Raw genomic sequence first — 13,785 nt, forward strand, 5'->3', positions numbered from 1 at the left:
AAAAGAGCCCTTCCAGGTCTACCCATCCCTGCCACCCATTGCCCCAGGGAGGGATGCATAATTCTGCACCTCACCATTGACAACCCATCAGAGAATGACCAAGGGTTATACGTACTAGGCTCAAGTACAAAGGCTGGTAGAAGAGGGGAAGGTGAAACCTTAAATCCAGACCACAAACTGAAGATATAGATGACCCAATACGAGGAGCCAAGTTTCTATTAGATTTAACATATGAAGATAAACTTGCCATAGAAACAGGATTTTCTGACTCCAATGTCTGGCTTGAGTGGGTGAGATATACTGCCACTAATGCAAATCGCTCCTCATGTATAGCCTGCACCACCGCCAGACCTCATTTAGGCACAGTACCTTTCCCAATAGACCCACGGGTAGATGAGATGGGATTCCTATGTGTTTTATCTCTGTACATGAGTAATCAACCAAATAACTCGCAGGAATGCCAATCCATATCCCACCTATACCCACCTTACCAAAGTACCGAACCAACTGGCCATGGGATCACCCCCTATCCAGGGAACTACACCTGCTTCCAACGAGATGCTCCCGGTAGACAGGTAGACAACCTACCACCTAATTACTGTAATAATCAAGTCATTCAGGTCCAAGAGGGTAGCCTATATAACGACTCCTTGTTAGTAAGCCAAATCTACCAATTACACGATGTATATTGGTTATGTGGGGACATGAAGATCAGGACTAGACTCACTGTCCCATGGAAAGGACAGTGTGCCATGGTAAAAGCCCTTATGCCATTCCATATATTTGATCTACCCGGCTGGGATAGAGTACTCCAAGAAAACCACCTGCCCAAAAGGGTAAAAAGGGGATTACAAGGTTCCTTCGACCCCCATATTTACATAGACTCCATTGGGGTCCCACAAGGGATACCTAACGAGTTTAAAGCCAGAAATGAGGTAGCAGCTGGTTTTGAATCAATTATTCCCATAATTGGGGTGAATAAGAATGTAAATAAATTACCTATACTATAATCAGCAAAGGTTTGATAATTTTACTAGAGATGCTATACGGGAACTTATTGAGTAATTAGGCCCCACATCCATCATGACTTTCCAGAACAGGATGGTCATAGATATGATCCTGGCAGAAAAGGGTGGAGTCTGCAAAATGATAGGTACCAGCTGTTGCACTTACATACCCAACAACACTGCTCCCAATGGGAGCATATCCAGAGCTCTTAAAGGCCTCACTGACCTATCAGAAGAGCTAGCCCGTAACTCAGGAGTGAAGGATCAATGGGACACCTGGTTTGGGTGGTGGGATGGTTGACAAAGAGCATTAACAAGGTTTGGGATAGCTATCTTATGTGTTCTAATTATATTAGCCTTAATTTTATGCTGCTTAGCTCCATGCCTTAAGAAGATGTTGATTAAAACCATGGAAATCACAGTAATGACCATGCATGGCCAACTTCGAAGATCCCCCTATTCGGAAAATGCTGCTTCGAAGATTCCCTATGTGAAATCATGCGAGAAATGCCTTGTCCGCAGCCCCCGGAATATGTCTGCCTGAAGCAAACCAACGAGGGAGAGACCAGGATCTGACTTCCTCCTGTGCAAAGTCTGTTAGGAGGGGGTCCATCTACCAGAGATGGGTCGTCTCGTGTATACGATGAAGATTAGTTAGTTAGGGACCGGCATTTTGAGATAGGTAGGCCGGGAGGACAGATCGATAGGCTCAACGAGATCAGGGTTTTTGATTTTGCATATCTTCAAGAGGGGACTGTTAAGGGGAGAATATATGGCATATGAATATATATCAAAATCAAACGTATATGATTGCTTTTACTGAATCTGTATTAAATGCCTACTTGTTCTTTAATTTAATTCTGTTAACAAGCTAACCTTCAGCAAGGATGACATGATAAATGAATGGAAATCTATGAATGGAAACTGCAACGTACTAGGGGGTATCAGTCTCCGCAGATGTCGCTTCTCACAGAAACCAGACAGTATTGGCCATATCAAACACCATTAGCGAGATAAGGTGTACCTTGTTTTCTCCATAAATACTCTGCATTCTTCAGCTAATATACAGAAATCATTTGAGACAATTGCATGCATTTGTGTCTGATTTCCCAGGCGAGACACAAATTTAATTTGAAAGCAGACAAATTAAGAAGGGTCTCACCCTAGTGGGCCAACTCCAACACGGCGACGGGGCCGGATGTTATACACTGGGGAGGGGTTGGCGGGGTCAGATGTTATACACGGGGGGGGGGGGGTGTTGGTGGGGCTGGATGTTATACACTGAGGTGGGGGGAGTAACGGGACAATATATGTTATACATCGGGGGATGCAATGGGGCCTGAAAGAGAAACCAGAATGCAGTGATTAATGAGAGTGGCCAAATACTTTTCGCCCTATAGCGAATCTATCCAGACTACAAGATTTGGCTAAAAATGATTTGCTGACAGGGGATATAAGTGGATGGTAAAGGGCACCTGATCTGGGCAGTATCTTGTCTCCATGTTTATATGTTAATTGAACCAGGTCACCAGAAGCCAACATGATTGTCAGATAACGTCAACTCTAGGTGTGGCCATCGCAGCTGTTCGTACATACAAGCTTGTAATCCCTTTTATGATAAAATGATGAAGCAATTCTCCACCCCGACACAGAGGAGTGACTAAACATTTGTCATGTACTGTCACCTACCTGGTGTCCTCCGCTGTCCTCCAACTGATACCTGTCTTCTGGTTCTCCTACATCCAAGATGGCCTCCATAGTGGCAGAGGAACGACAGCCGTATGTCTGACCCACACCTCCACAGCATGGCACTTACTGACTTACCACAGGGCTCTTCATGCCACCGGGCGGCCGGCCTGGATGCAGAGATACCAACATGCTGACCTCAGTGTAGGAGACAGTGGGAGGCATCATTATAATCACACGCCAGTCATCATGACGTGCTGGAAGTTATTACATACCTGTGGAAACATCTCCGGGAATCTCCTCCTTCCCGTCAATCACACACGGCTGATCCCCCCTCGTCATCGCTTCTTCTTCTGTCTCATCCTTCACTTTAATATTAATCAGATCTTCCTCCTGATATATCAGATGTAACAATCAGCACAATACAAGAAACCACCAAAATCTATTACATCTATGACATTGATCAGAAATGTCCCCCCATATACAGATCCAGATAAGGGCCCAACATCATCTACCTGATGTTCCTCAAGGACATTGTGATTCTCCTCTGGACAGTCCTGGGGACACAGAGGACGGGGACATCTCTCTGGTGGATTTCTCCTCCTGGATCCATCTGTGGAGACACACAGTGGTGAAATAAATTGTGTCATGAGAAGATAGAGTAGTAGGTGACCACAGATCAGACATGAGTCTCCCCTCCTCACCCTGCTGATCGGCCCATATTGCGATCGCCTCTTGTGCTCCATGTATAACTGCAACCTTAATATTAATCAGATCTTCACCCTAAAAAGAAAAATGTAAGATAAGCTCAGGTCCCATCACTTCATGGTCAGATGTTGTGGGGGCTTCAGTGTCATCTACCTGATGGTCCTCCGGGATGTTGTAATTCTCCTCTGGACAGTCCTGGGGATACAGAGGACGGGGACATCTCTCTGGTGGATTTCTCCTCCTGGATCCATCTGTGGAGACACACAGACTGAATACATGACCTGCCGTGTATCTGTCTATATACAGTGGGTATGGAAAGTACCATTACATTTTTCACTCTCTGTTTAATTGCAGCCATTTGGTAAATTCAAAAAAGTTCATTTTTTTCTCATTAGTGTACACTCTGCACCCCATCTTGACTAAAACAACAGAAATGTAGAAATTTTTGCAAATTTGTTAAAAAAAAAAAAAATGGTTGCAATTGAAGGAAACTTGAATGCAGCCAAGTACAGAGATATCCTGGATGAAAACCTCTTCCAGAGGGCTCTGGTCCTCAGACTTGACTGAAGGTTCACCTTCCAACGAGACAATGACCCTAAGCACACAGCTAAAATAACAAAGGAGTGGCTTCAGGACAACTCTGTGATCATTCTTGACTGGCCCAGCCAGAGCCCTGACCTAAACCCAACGGAGCATCTCTGGAGAGACCTGAAAATGGCTGTCCACCAACGTTCACTATCCAATAAGACGGAACTGGAGAGGATCTGCAAGGAAAAATGGCAGAGGATCCCCAAATCCAGGGGTGAAAAACTTATTGCATCATTCCCAAGAAGACTCATGTACTGTACTAGCTCAAAAGCTGCGTCTACTCAATACTGAGCAAAGGGGCTGAATACTTATGACCATGTGATATTTCAGTTTTTCTTTTTTAATAAATTTGCAAATATTCCTACATTTCTGGGTTTGTTTTTCAGTCAAGATGGGGTGCAGAGTGTACATTAATGAGAAAAAATGAACTTCTTTGAATTTACCAAATGGCTGCAATGAAACAAAGAGTGAGAAAATTAAAGGGGTCCGAATACTTTCCGTACCCACTGTATGAGACACCTCTCTCAGAACCAGTAATTCTAGGTTTATGTATCAGGGACTAAATTACATTGTTGTGGTCCTCACCACCGGTACCGAGGTCCCAGCACATTGTGTCCCCAAGTATGAAGTGATAATCAGTGAGGCCAAAGCCTAATGCTCTCTGCTCTGCACTCGGAGGATGAGGACCCTGAGGAGAGGGACAGAGAAGACCCTCCTCAGTCAGATGGAGGAGCCGCACTAAGAAACACAACTTCTCCAAGTTTCGTCTCCACCAGGAATGGAACCACAGAGGAGCTGGAGAAAGCTCCACATTTTAAGACCCTAAATGCAGCGATAAATTAATATCGATCGCAACATTTACGAGCCCGGGAGAGGGCCAATGGTTGTCATGGCAACCCGAGATCGTCATGACAACCTCGGGATCTGCCAGTGACAGGCTGTTTAGACCATGCCAGGAGCAGAGTCTAAGAGGCTTCTGTCAATGCAGTACATGTGCAGTGTAATGCATGATATCTGCAATCAGATTAATAAGTTAAGGTCCCATAGAAGGACTAAGTAAAAAAAGTAAAATAAATCACAAAATAAATGAAAAAACATGACAATATTTATATAAAAACAAATAAAGTACACATATTTGGCATTACAGTGTCCAGAACGACCCAACCTATAAAAATGTCTATTTTTCACTGCACACATACACTTAAGGAGTATTTGCTTATTAGTGAAATTTATTGAAAACAAGTGCTCTTATAGTGATTGCGACAGAATGACGTTTCGGTCATTCAAGACCTTGATCACATAAGTCGCCGTAGTAGTTCTGAACTAAGGGATGTCCTGAATTAGGTAATGGTCACTTATGCCTTTAGGTTAGCCAGGGTCAGAGCGGTCGCTCTATGTGGGGTGGTGGCGAGACAGTGGAGTGTGTTAACTCAGTGTCCATCTTTTTAAGCATGCTGTAGTGCATGTACAGCACCATGGAATCAAAGGTGCTATATAAATAAATAATAATAATAATAATAATAATAGTGCAGCGGGGTTGGTGCAGTGCAACAGATAGGCAGGGACCACAGAAAAGTTCAAAGCAAATGTCTTTAATGTCTAAAAACTCACACACAGGAGTGATGTCCTCCGGATCGCAGCTGGGTCACCGTAAACACAGTCCAGAACTCCAAACCCGTTGTCGTGGATGATGGCACCACCATGTCTTTTGGGTGCATCAGCTTCCTTGAGTTCCCTGGTTCTGTTAACTTCACACAGTCCTGGGTTGCACAGAGACACCTGCTCTGAAGTTTGCAAACTCCAAATTGACACACCCAAGGCAAAAACTGACAGAGCTAAATGGAATCGTAGCCATAGAGCCACTTCCAAAAGCCGGGCTGGAGAGAGGGAATCGCCCCACTACCAAACCTGCAAATCCCTCTAAAAAAAAAATAAAATAAAAGCCCTTAACTGGTTTTCCTAAAAACCTGACTGAGTCACTACTTGGACCCAATACACTCTTTCACTTTGCCTTGTGACTCACAAGCGTCCTGCTGTAAACACAAGGCACTCCTGCGTGTTTAAAAAGACTCCGTCCGCATCCTAGGGGACACCTATTGACCCTCGAATATGATCCCCCTCATTGCCTCACATAATCCCCTCTGTTTAAACTTGTGGGGTTGAACACTTGTCACCATACAGGGTGCCTGGCACAGGGCACCCGCATTCCCTGCATGATGTTCCATGGTAATATTGAAATTTTGCAGAGACAGGAACCATTTGGCGATCCGAGCATTCCTCTCCTTGACATTTCTCATCCATACCAAGGGTGAATGATCTGTCACCAAGCGATATGGTCGACTGAGCTAATAATAGCGTAGGGACTCCAAGGCCCACTTAATAGCCAGGTACTCCTTCACCACTACGCTATAATTTTTCTCAGCCGGGGTGAATTTCTTACATACGTAGGTGACCGGATGTTCCTCACCGTTCATCTCCTGTGACAGGACTACTCCTAGGTCAACGTTAGAGGCATCCATCTACACGACGAAGTCACTCTTGAAGTTGCGGCTGATGAAAACGGGCTGTCCGCACAGCGTCACCTTCATAGACTGGTAGGCTTCCTCCGCTTGAGGATTCCACCGCACCATTACCGATTTCTTTCCCTTTAGGAGATTGTTTAGGGGTGTTGTTCTCCCAGAGAAATTAGGTATAAACCTCTGGTAATACCCAACGATGCCGAGAAATGCTCTCGCCTGTTTGGCGGTAACATGTCGGGGCCAGTTCTTTATGGCCTTGATTTTATTTGGGGTTTGATAACCCCACGGCCGATCACGCATCCTAAGTACTGGACTTCCTCGAGCCCTACTGCACATTTCTTGGGACTTGCCATCAAGCATGCGAATATGAGTGAATTCACTACAGCTTGTACCCGGGACAAGTGGGTATGCCAGCCAGTACAGTACTAAAGATGATGATGTAATCCAAGTACTTCCCCCACTTTTTCCCGAACTTCCTATGGACCTTGCCACTTGGCCATAAGCTTGTTTTCGGCGGTGGGTACCAAGACTAAAACCCGATATCCTGCTTTAAAGAAGTGTACCGTGGCCTTTTTGATATACAGTGGGGAAAAAAAGTATTTAGTCAGTCAGCAATAGTGCAAGTTCCACCACTTAAAAAGATGAGAGGCGTCTGTAATTTACATCATAGGTAGACCTCAACTATGGGAGACAAACTGAGAAAAAAAAATCCAGAAAATCACATTGTCTGTTTTTTTTTCATTTTATTTGCATATTATGGTGGAAAATAAGTATTTGGTCAGAAACAAGCAATCAAGATTTCTGGCTCTCACAGACCTGTAACTTCTTCTTTAAGAGTCTCCTCTTTCCTCCACTCATTACCTGTAGTAATGGCACCTGTTTAAACTTGTTATCAGTATAAAAAGACACCTGTGCACACCCTCAAACAGTCTGACTCCAAACTCCACTATGGTGAAGACCAAAGAGCTGTCAAAGGACACCAGAAACAAAATTGTAGCCCTGCACCAGGCTGGGAAGACTGAATCTGCAATAGCCAACCAGCTTGGAGTGAAGAAATCAACTGTGGGAGCAATAATTAGAAAATGGAAGACATACAAGACCACTGATAATCTCCCTCGATCTGGTGCTCCACGCAAAATCCCACCCCGTGGGGTCAGAATGATCACAAGAACGGTGAGCAAAAATCCCAGAACCACGCGGGGGGACCTAGTGAATGAACTGCAGAGAGCTGGGACCAATGTAACAAGGCCTACCATAAGTAACACACTACGCCACCATGGACTCAGATCCTGCAGTGCCAGACGTGTCCCACTGCTTAAGCCTGTACATGTCCGGGCCCGTCTGAAGTTTGCTAGAGAGCATTTGGATGATCCAGAGGAGTTTTGGGAGAATGTCCTATGGTCTGATGAAACCAAACTGGAACTGTTTGGTAGAAACACAACTTGTCGTGTTTGGAGGAAAAAGAATACTGAGTTGCATCCATCAAACACCATACCTACTGTAAAGCATGGTGGTGGAAACATCATGCTTTGGGGCTGTTTCTCTGCAAAGGGGCCAGGACGACTGATCCGGGTACATGAAAGAATGAATGGGGCCATGTATCGTGAGATTTTGAGTGCAAACCTCCTTCCATCAGCAAGGGCATTGAAGATGAATCGTGGCTGGGTCTTTCAACATGACAATGATCCAAAGCACACCGCCAGGGCAACGAAGGAGTGGCTTCGTAAGAAGCATTTCAAGGTCCTGGAATGGCCTAGCCAGTCTCCAGATCTCAACCCTATAGAAAACCTTTGGAGGGAGTTGAAAGTCCGTGTTGCCAAGCGAAAAGCCAAAAACATCACTGCTCTAGAGGAGATCTGCATGGAGGAATGGGCCAACATACCAACAACAGTGTGTGGCAACCTTGTGAAGACTTACAGAAAACGTTTGACCTCTGTCATTGCCAACAAAGGATATATCACAAAGTATTGAGATGAAATTTTGTTTCTGACCAAATACTTATTTTCCACCATAATATGCAAATAAAATGAAAAAAAAACAGACAATGTGATTTTCTGGATTTTTTTTTCTCAGTATGTCTCCCATAGTTGAGGTCTACCTATGATGTAAATTACAGACGCCTCTCATCTTTTTAAGTGGTGGAACTTGCACTATTGCTAACTGACTAAATACTTTTTTTCCCCACTGTATACGCGGCTCTGCACTGCCTGAGAATCCATCAAATGCTATTTAACGTTAGGCATGACCCTTGAAATCAGGTCCTGAATATTGGCCACGTGCTCAATTACACTCTTATGTGGTTAGGTTCCTGCTCCCACGTCTCTTTGGCTACATCCAGCAGACCCCTAGGATGCCTGCCATACAGTAGCTCAAAGGGTGAAAATCCCGTGGAAGTCTGCGGTACCTCGTGAATGGTGAACATCAAGTCGGGCAACAACATGTCCCAATCCCTTCCATCCTCAAAAACTACCTTCTTCAACACGGACTTGAGGGTTTTGTTGAAGCACTCGATTAGTCCGTCAGGCTGGGAGTGATATGCCGATGTGAGCAACTGCTTTATTTTGAGAAGCTTGCACAGTTCCTTCATCACCTTGGACATAAAAAGGAGTCCACTGATCAGTAAGGGGCTCCTTCGGAAGCCCAAGGCGAAAGAACATGGTAAACAAATCCCGGGCAATAAGCTTAGCCGAGGTGTGCCAAAGCGGAATGGCCTCTGGGAACCGGGTGGTGTAGTCCACAACCACTAATATGTGTTGGTAGCCCCAGGCAGATTTTACTATTGGCACTACCAGATCCATCGTAATCCGCTTGAAAAGTACCCCTATAATGGGTAGAGATACCAACGGACTCCGGTAGTTTGCGGTGCGTCAGATTAGTTGGCACTCAGAACACGTTTCGCAGAACCTCATCGTAGACCCCAGGCCAAAAAAAACCGCTGCAATATGCGCTCCTGCGTCTTTTTTGCCCCCAAGTGCCCTCCCAGCATATGGGTGTGAGCCATTTCGAGCATCGCCCGACGGTAGGACTGGGGCACCACCAGTTCAAACACCTCATCTCTGATTTTATCAACCCTGTATAGTAACTTCTAGGTGATCACCATATATGGGAACACCGTCTCAGCACCCAGTCGCTGAACCACTCCATTTATCTCGATTATTCTTTCCCATGCCAGAGTCAGAGTGGGATCCGGGAGCTGAGCTGTCCCAGATGTACCAGGGGACACTTCCAGCTCAGGGATCGACGGGGTCATCTCAACCTCTTCTGCCAATACCTCTAGGGGAAATCTATCGTGGTTACACTCTGTCCCTAGGTTGGTGATCCCTGTGGCAGGCATCCCTGACTCAGGATTTTTGGGTTCTGCACCCGGAACATTTACCCTGGGAGTATTCATTTTATTTTTGCAGAGATCAGAAGACGGTCAAATCTCCCAGGACAGCCTCATAAATAAGGGTTATCACTACTCCCACCACATGTATAATCTCCCCGCACGGCGTAACAAACGAGACCTCCACTGTTGGGTAATCGCGAAGTTCACCATGTTCACCCAACACCCACATTTTTCCCAGGGGATAATAAACCTGATATTAATGACCCATGCACAAGTGTCACTAGGCTCCCCGAGTACAGGAGGACATTGGCCGGGTGTCCATTGATGCGCACCTGGCACAGATGCAGTTCACCCGCTGGGATGAACGGATTCATGGTGAAAACAGCCTAGGCGTACATCAACATAGGGCGAGTATACCCGCAGTCCATAGGTTCAGCTGTCGGGGCAGTTGGCAGCCACATGTCCTGGCCCTTGGCACCGCCAACACTTAATAGCTGCGGCACGACTGGACCTTGAGGCCAATTTAGGGGAACCAGGTCTCTTTTCACTCTCACTCCGGGGCACCCTCTCAGTATGTGCTCGGTCCTGATTGGCCCCAGCAGAGGGTTGTGGACCTTTCCAAGAGTCCCGTATGAAATCCTGAGTGGCCGTATACCGCTCAATCAGGCTGTCCACTTGGTCTAGGGTGCAGGGATCCCCTTGGCCCACCAAATGCTGAATAGCGGCTGGCAGAGTTATTAATAGCTGGTCAACCACCACCCTCTCCACCATCTGGTAAGTTGTTAAGGACTCAGGCTGAAGCCATTTTTTTACCAACTGCAGCAAGTCATATGCCTGAGACCTGACGGGTTGAGAGTCCACAAAGGACTATTGGAACACCCATTTCCCACGTTCATATGTGTTAACCCCCATTCGGGCAAGGATCTCACCTTTCAGTTTCCCATAGTCCAGGGCATTGTCCCGACAGAGGTCAATGTAGGCTTTCTGGGCATCTCCTGTCAGGAAGGGGGCCACCACTTCAGCCCACTGGGAAAACGGCAAGCTCTCCCGCTCTTCTGTGTGCTTGAACATGGTGAGGAAGACTTCCATATCATCCTCAAAACTTATCTTCCTCAGCACTAACCAGACTTTGTACTGAGCCTCTGGTGTCGCTGGTGGGGCCCAATATCGCAAAGCCACAATCTGCTACATCAACAGGTCATTTGTGCGCCAATAAAAAGCAAAGGCAATAATGCGGCACTCACCGGATTGCTGTGTGACTAGTCCTTTATTATACCATCAAAGGTATAGACAAGGTATTAAGGTTGGGCAGGTGTGCACAGGCATGCGGGGAACACAGACAGCCGGCCGTTTCACGTGCTTGACACTTCAAAGGGTCCAATTGGCTTTGGATCCGTTGAAGTGTCAAGCACCCGAAACGGCCGTCTTCCATCTGTGTTCCCCACATACCTCTGCACACCTGCCCGACCTTAATATCTTGTCTATACCTTTGTTGGTACAATAAAGGACTGGTCACACAGCAATCCGGTGAGTGCCGCATTATTGCCTTTGCTTTTTATTGGGTTTATTAGGAAATTTGTGTCCCCAACCGGGGCGGGTTTTTTCTTCGTCCAGAAGAGGAACGGGGTGTTAAGTCCCTGCACTGATTACAGGGGGTTTGAATGCCATTACCATAAAGAACAAATATCTTTTGCCTCTGCTGTCCGAGCTCTTTGATAGGTTGCAGGGTGCTAGGATATTTACAAAGTTGGACTTGCGTGGGGCTTACAACCTTATTCGTATACGTGAAGGGGGATGAATGGAAGACCGCCTTTAATACCCGGGACGGTCATCATGAGTACTTGGTTATGACATTCTGTCTCTGTAATGCCCCTGCTCTCTTCCAGGACTTCATAAATGACATCTGTTGTCTACATCTGTGGTGGTATATCTGGACGACATCCTCATCTATTCCCCAGATGTAGATACTCGCTGTAAGGATGTCTGTAAGGTTTTTGAGCTTCTTCGCAATAATTCCCTTTTTGCCAAGTTAGAGAAATATGTGTTTGAGCAAGAGTCCTTGCCATTTCTGGGACACATCATTTCAGTCAAGGGGTTAGCTATGGACCCTGCTAAGCTGGAGGCGGTGTTGCACTGGCAGGAGCTACGTTCCCCTAAAGCGGTTTTGGGATTCATGAATTTTTACCAACAGTTTATACCTCACTTCTACCCTCTAGCAGCTCCTTTGGTAGCCCTAACCAAGAAGGGAGCTAACCTGAAGCAGTGGTCCGAGAAGGTGTCCAGGGCATTTACCTCTCTAAAGTCCCATTTTGCTAGGGCACCAGTTCTGCATCGTCCAGATGTGGATAAGTCCTTCATCCTAGACAGCTTCGGACTGGAGCACCTGGGGCCCACCAGAGAAAATCATTCTTGGGGCCCACGATGTAGCTATACAGAAATAACTACAAGACCACCAATTGTGCGATATAACACGCTAATATCAGGGCGTAACATAAGGTGGTACACGTCTTAGTGATGTAGCAGGGGTTGGCGCCCACATTTTGGTTCAAACTCAATGATAAATGTTCCCTGGTGTTTATTAACCCCTAGGCCAATGTGTTATAGCACCAGTGTAGTGGAGGGGATTTTATGACATCTCATCTAAACTCTGGGAAAAACCACGGCGGCAATTGACTGATGCAGATGTAACATATTCACCACCGATTTCATGCTTTGCAGTACAAAGAATCAGGCCAGTGGTAAAGGTGCGACATTACATTAGTGGTACACGCAGCAATATCTGCACAATCTCTGTGTGAATATTTCTGCAGTATTATGTGAATGCCCCCTCTTCTAGTGGTGGGGGTCCTAGATCACTTATGTGTGACACTGGAGTAATATCGAAAGAGCTTTCCCTCACATCCCCCCATACACTTTTTCCAGAAATCTCTCTGCCACCTATAAGGCCATAACTTTTTATGAAGCGCCTCATTTTGTTAGTAGTAGGGGAAGAAAAGTTTTAGTCAGAGATGATAAAGAGGGAGAGGGGTTCAACTAGGGTGATACAGGGGGAGGGGGCGCAGTCAGTCAGGGGTGATACAGGGGGAGGACGCAGTCGGTAAGGGGTAATACAGAGAGAGGGCGCAGTCAGTCAGGGGTGATACAGAGAGAGGGCGCAGTCAGTCAGGGGTGATAGAGAGGGGGCGCAGTCAGTCAGGGGTGATATAGAGAGAGGGCACAGTCAGTCAGGGGTAATACAGGGGGAGGGGGCACAGTCAGTCAGGGATGATACAGAGAGAGGGCGCAGTCAGTCAGGGGTGATAGAGAGGGGGCGCAGTCAGTCAGGGGTGATAGAGAGAGAGGGCGCAGTCAGTCAAGGGTGATACAGGGGGAGGGGGCACAGTCAGTCAGGGGTAATACAGGGGAAGAGGGGCTCAGTCAGGGGTGATACAGGGGGAGGGCAGCCAGTCAGGGGTGATACAGAGGGAAGTGGCACTGCCAGGGGTGATATAGGGGAAGGGGACACAGGCAGTCAGGGGTGATACAGGGGGAGGTGGCGCAGTCACGGGTGATACAGGGGTAGAGGGGGTGCAGTTAGGGGTGATACAGGGGTTCAGTCAGAGTGATTCCAGGGCGAGGGGGTTCAGCAGGGGTGTTACAGGGGGAGGGGGCGCAGTCAGTCAAGAGTGATACAGGGGGAGGGGGCGCAGTCAGTCAAGAGTGATACAGGGGGAGGGGGCGCAGTCAGTCAAGAGTGATACAGGGGGAGGGGGCGCAGTCAGTCAAGAGTGATACAGGGGGAGGGGGCGCAGTCAGTAAAGAGTGATACAGGGGGAGGGGGCGCAGTCAGTCAAGAGTGATACAGGGGGAGGGGGCGCAGTCAGTCAAGAGTGATACAGGGGGAGGGGGCGCAGTCAGTCAAGAGTGATACAGGAGGAGGGGGCGCAGTCAGTCAAGAGTGATACAGGAG

At 46.9% G+C, this 13,785-nt stretch overlaps 1 protein-coding gene across 1 annotated transcript in view; it reads right to left on the reverse strand.

Annotated features, from left to right (window-relative positions):
• LOC141073073 (uncharacterized) overlaps positions 1-13,785 on the reverse strand; it is an 84,526-nt gene that overhangs the window by 13,965 nt on the left and 56,776 nt on the right. The window contains exons 3-6 of the mRNA XM_073560400.1: positions 3,555-3,652; positions 3,398-3,476; positions 3,209-3,306; positions 2,969-3,086 (exon numbers count right to left, since the gene is read on the reverse strand). Coding sequence (XP_073416501.1) covers positions 2,969-3,086; positions 3,209-3,306; positions 3,398-3,476; positions 3,555-3,652 — 393 coding nt within the window. The remainder of the gene's footprint in view (positions 1-2,968; positions 3,087-3,208; positions 3,307-3,397; positions 3,477-3,554; positions 3,653-13,785) is intronic.

Source organism: Dendrobates tinctorius, unplaced genomic scaffold (assembly GCF_039654945.1).
Source record: "Dendrobates tinctorius isolate UK_male_01 unplaced genomic scaffold, ASM3965494v1 ptg000296l, whole genome shotgun sequence".
Lineage (NCBI taxonomy): Eukaryota > Metazoa > Chordata > Amphibia > Anura > Dendrobatidae > Dendrobates > Dendrobates tinctorius.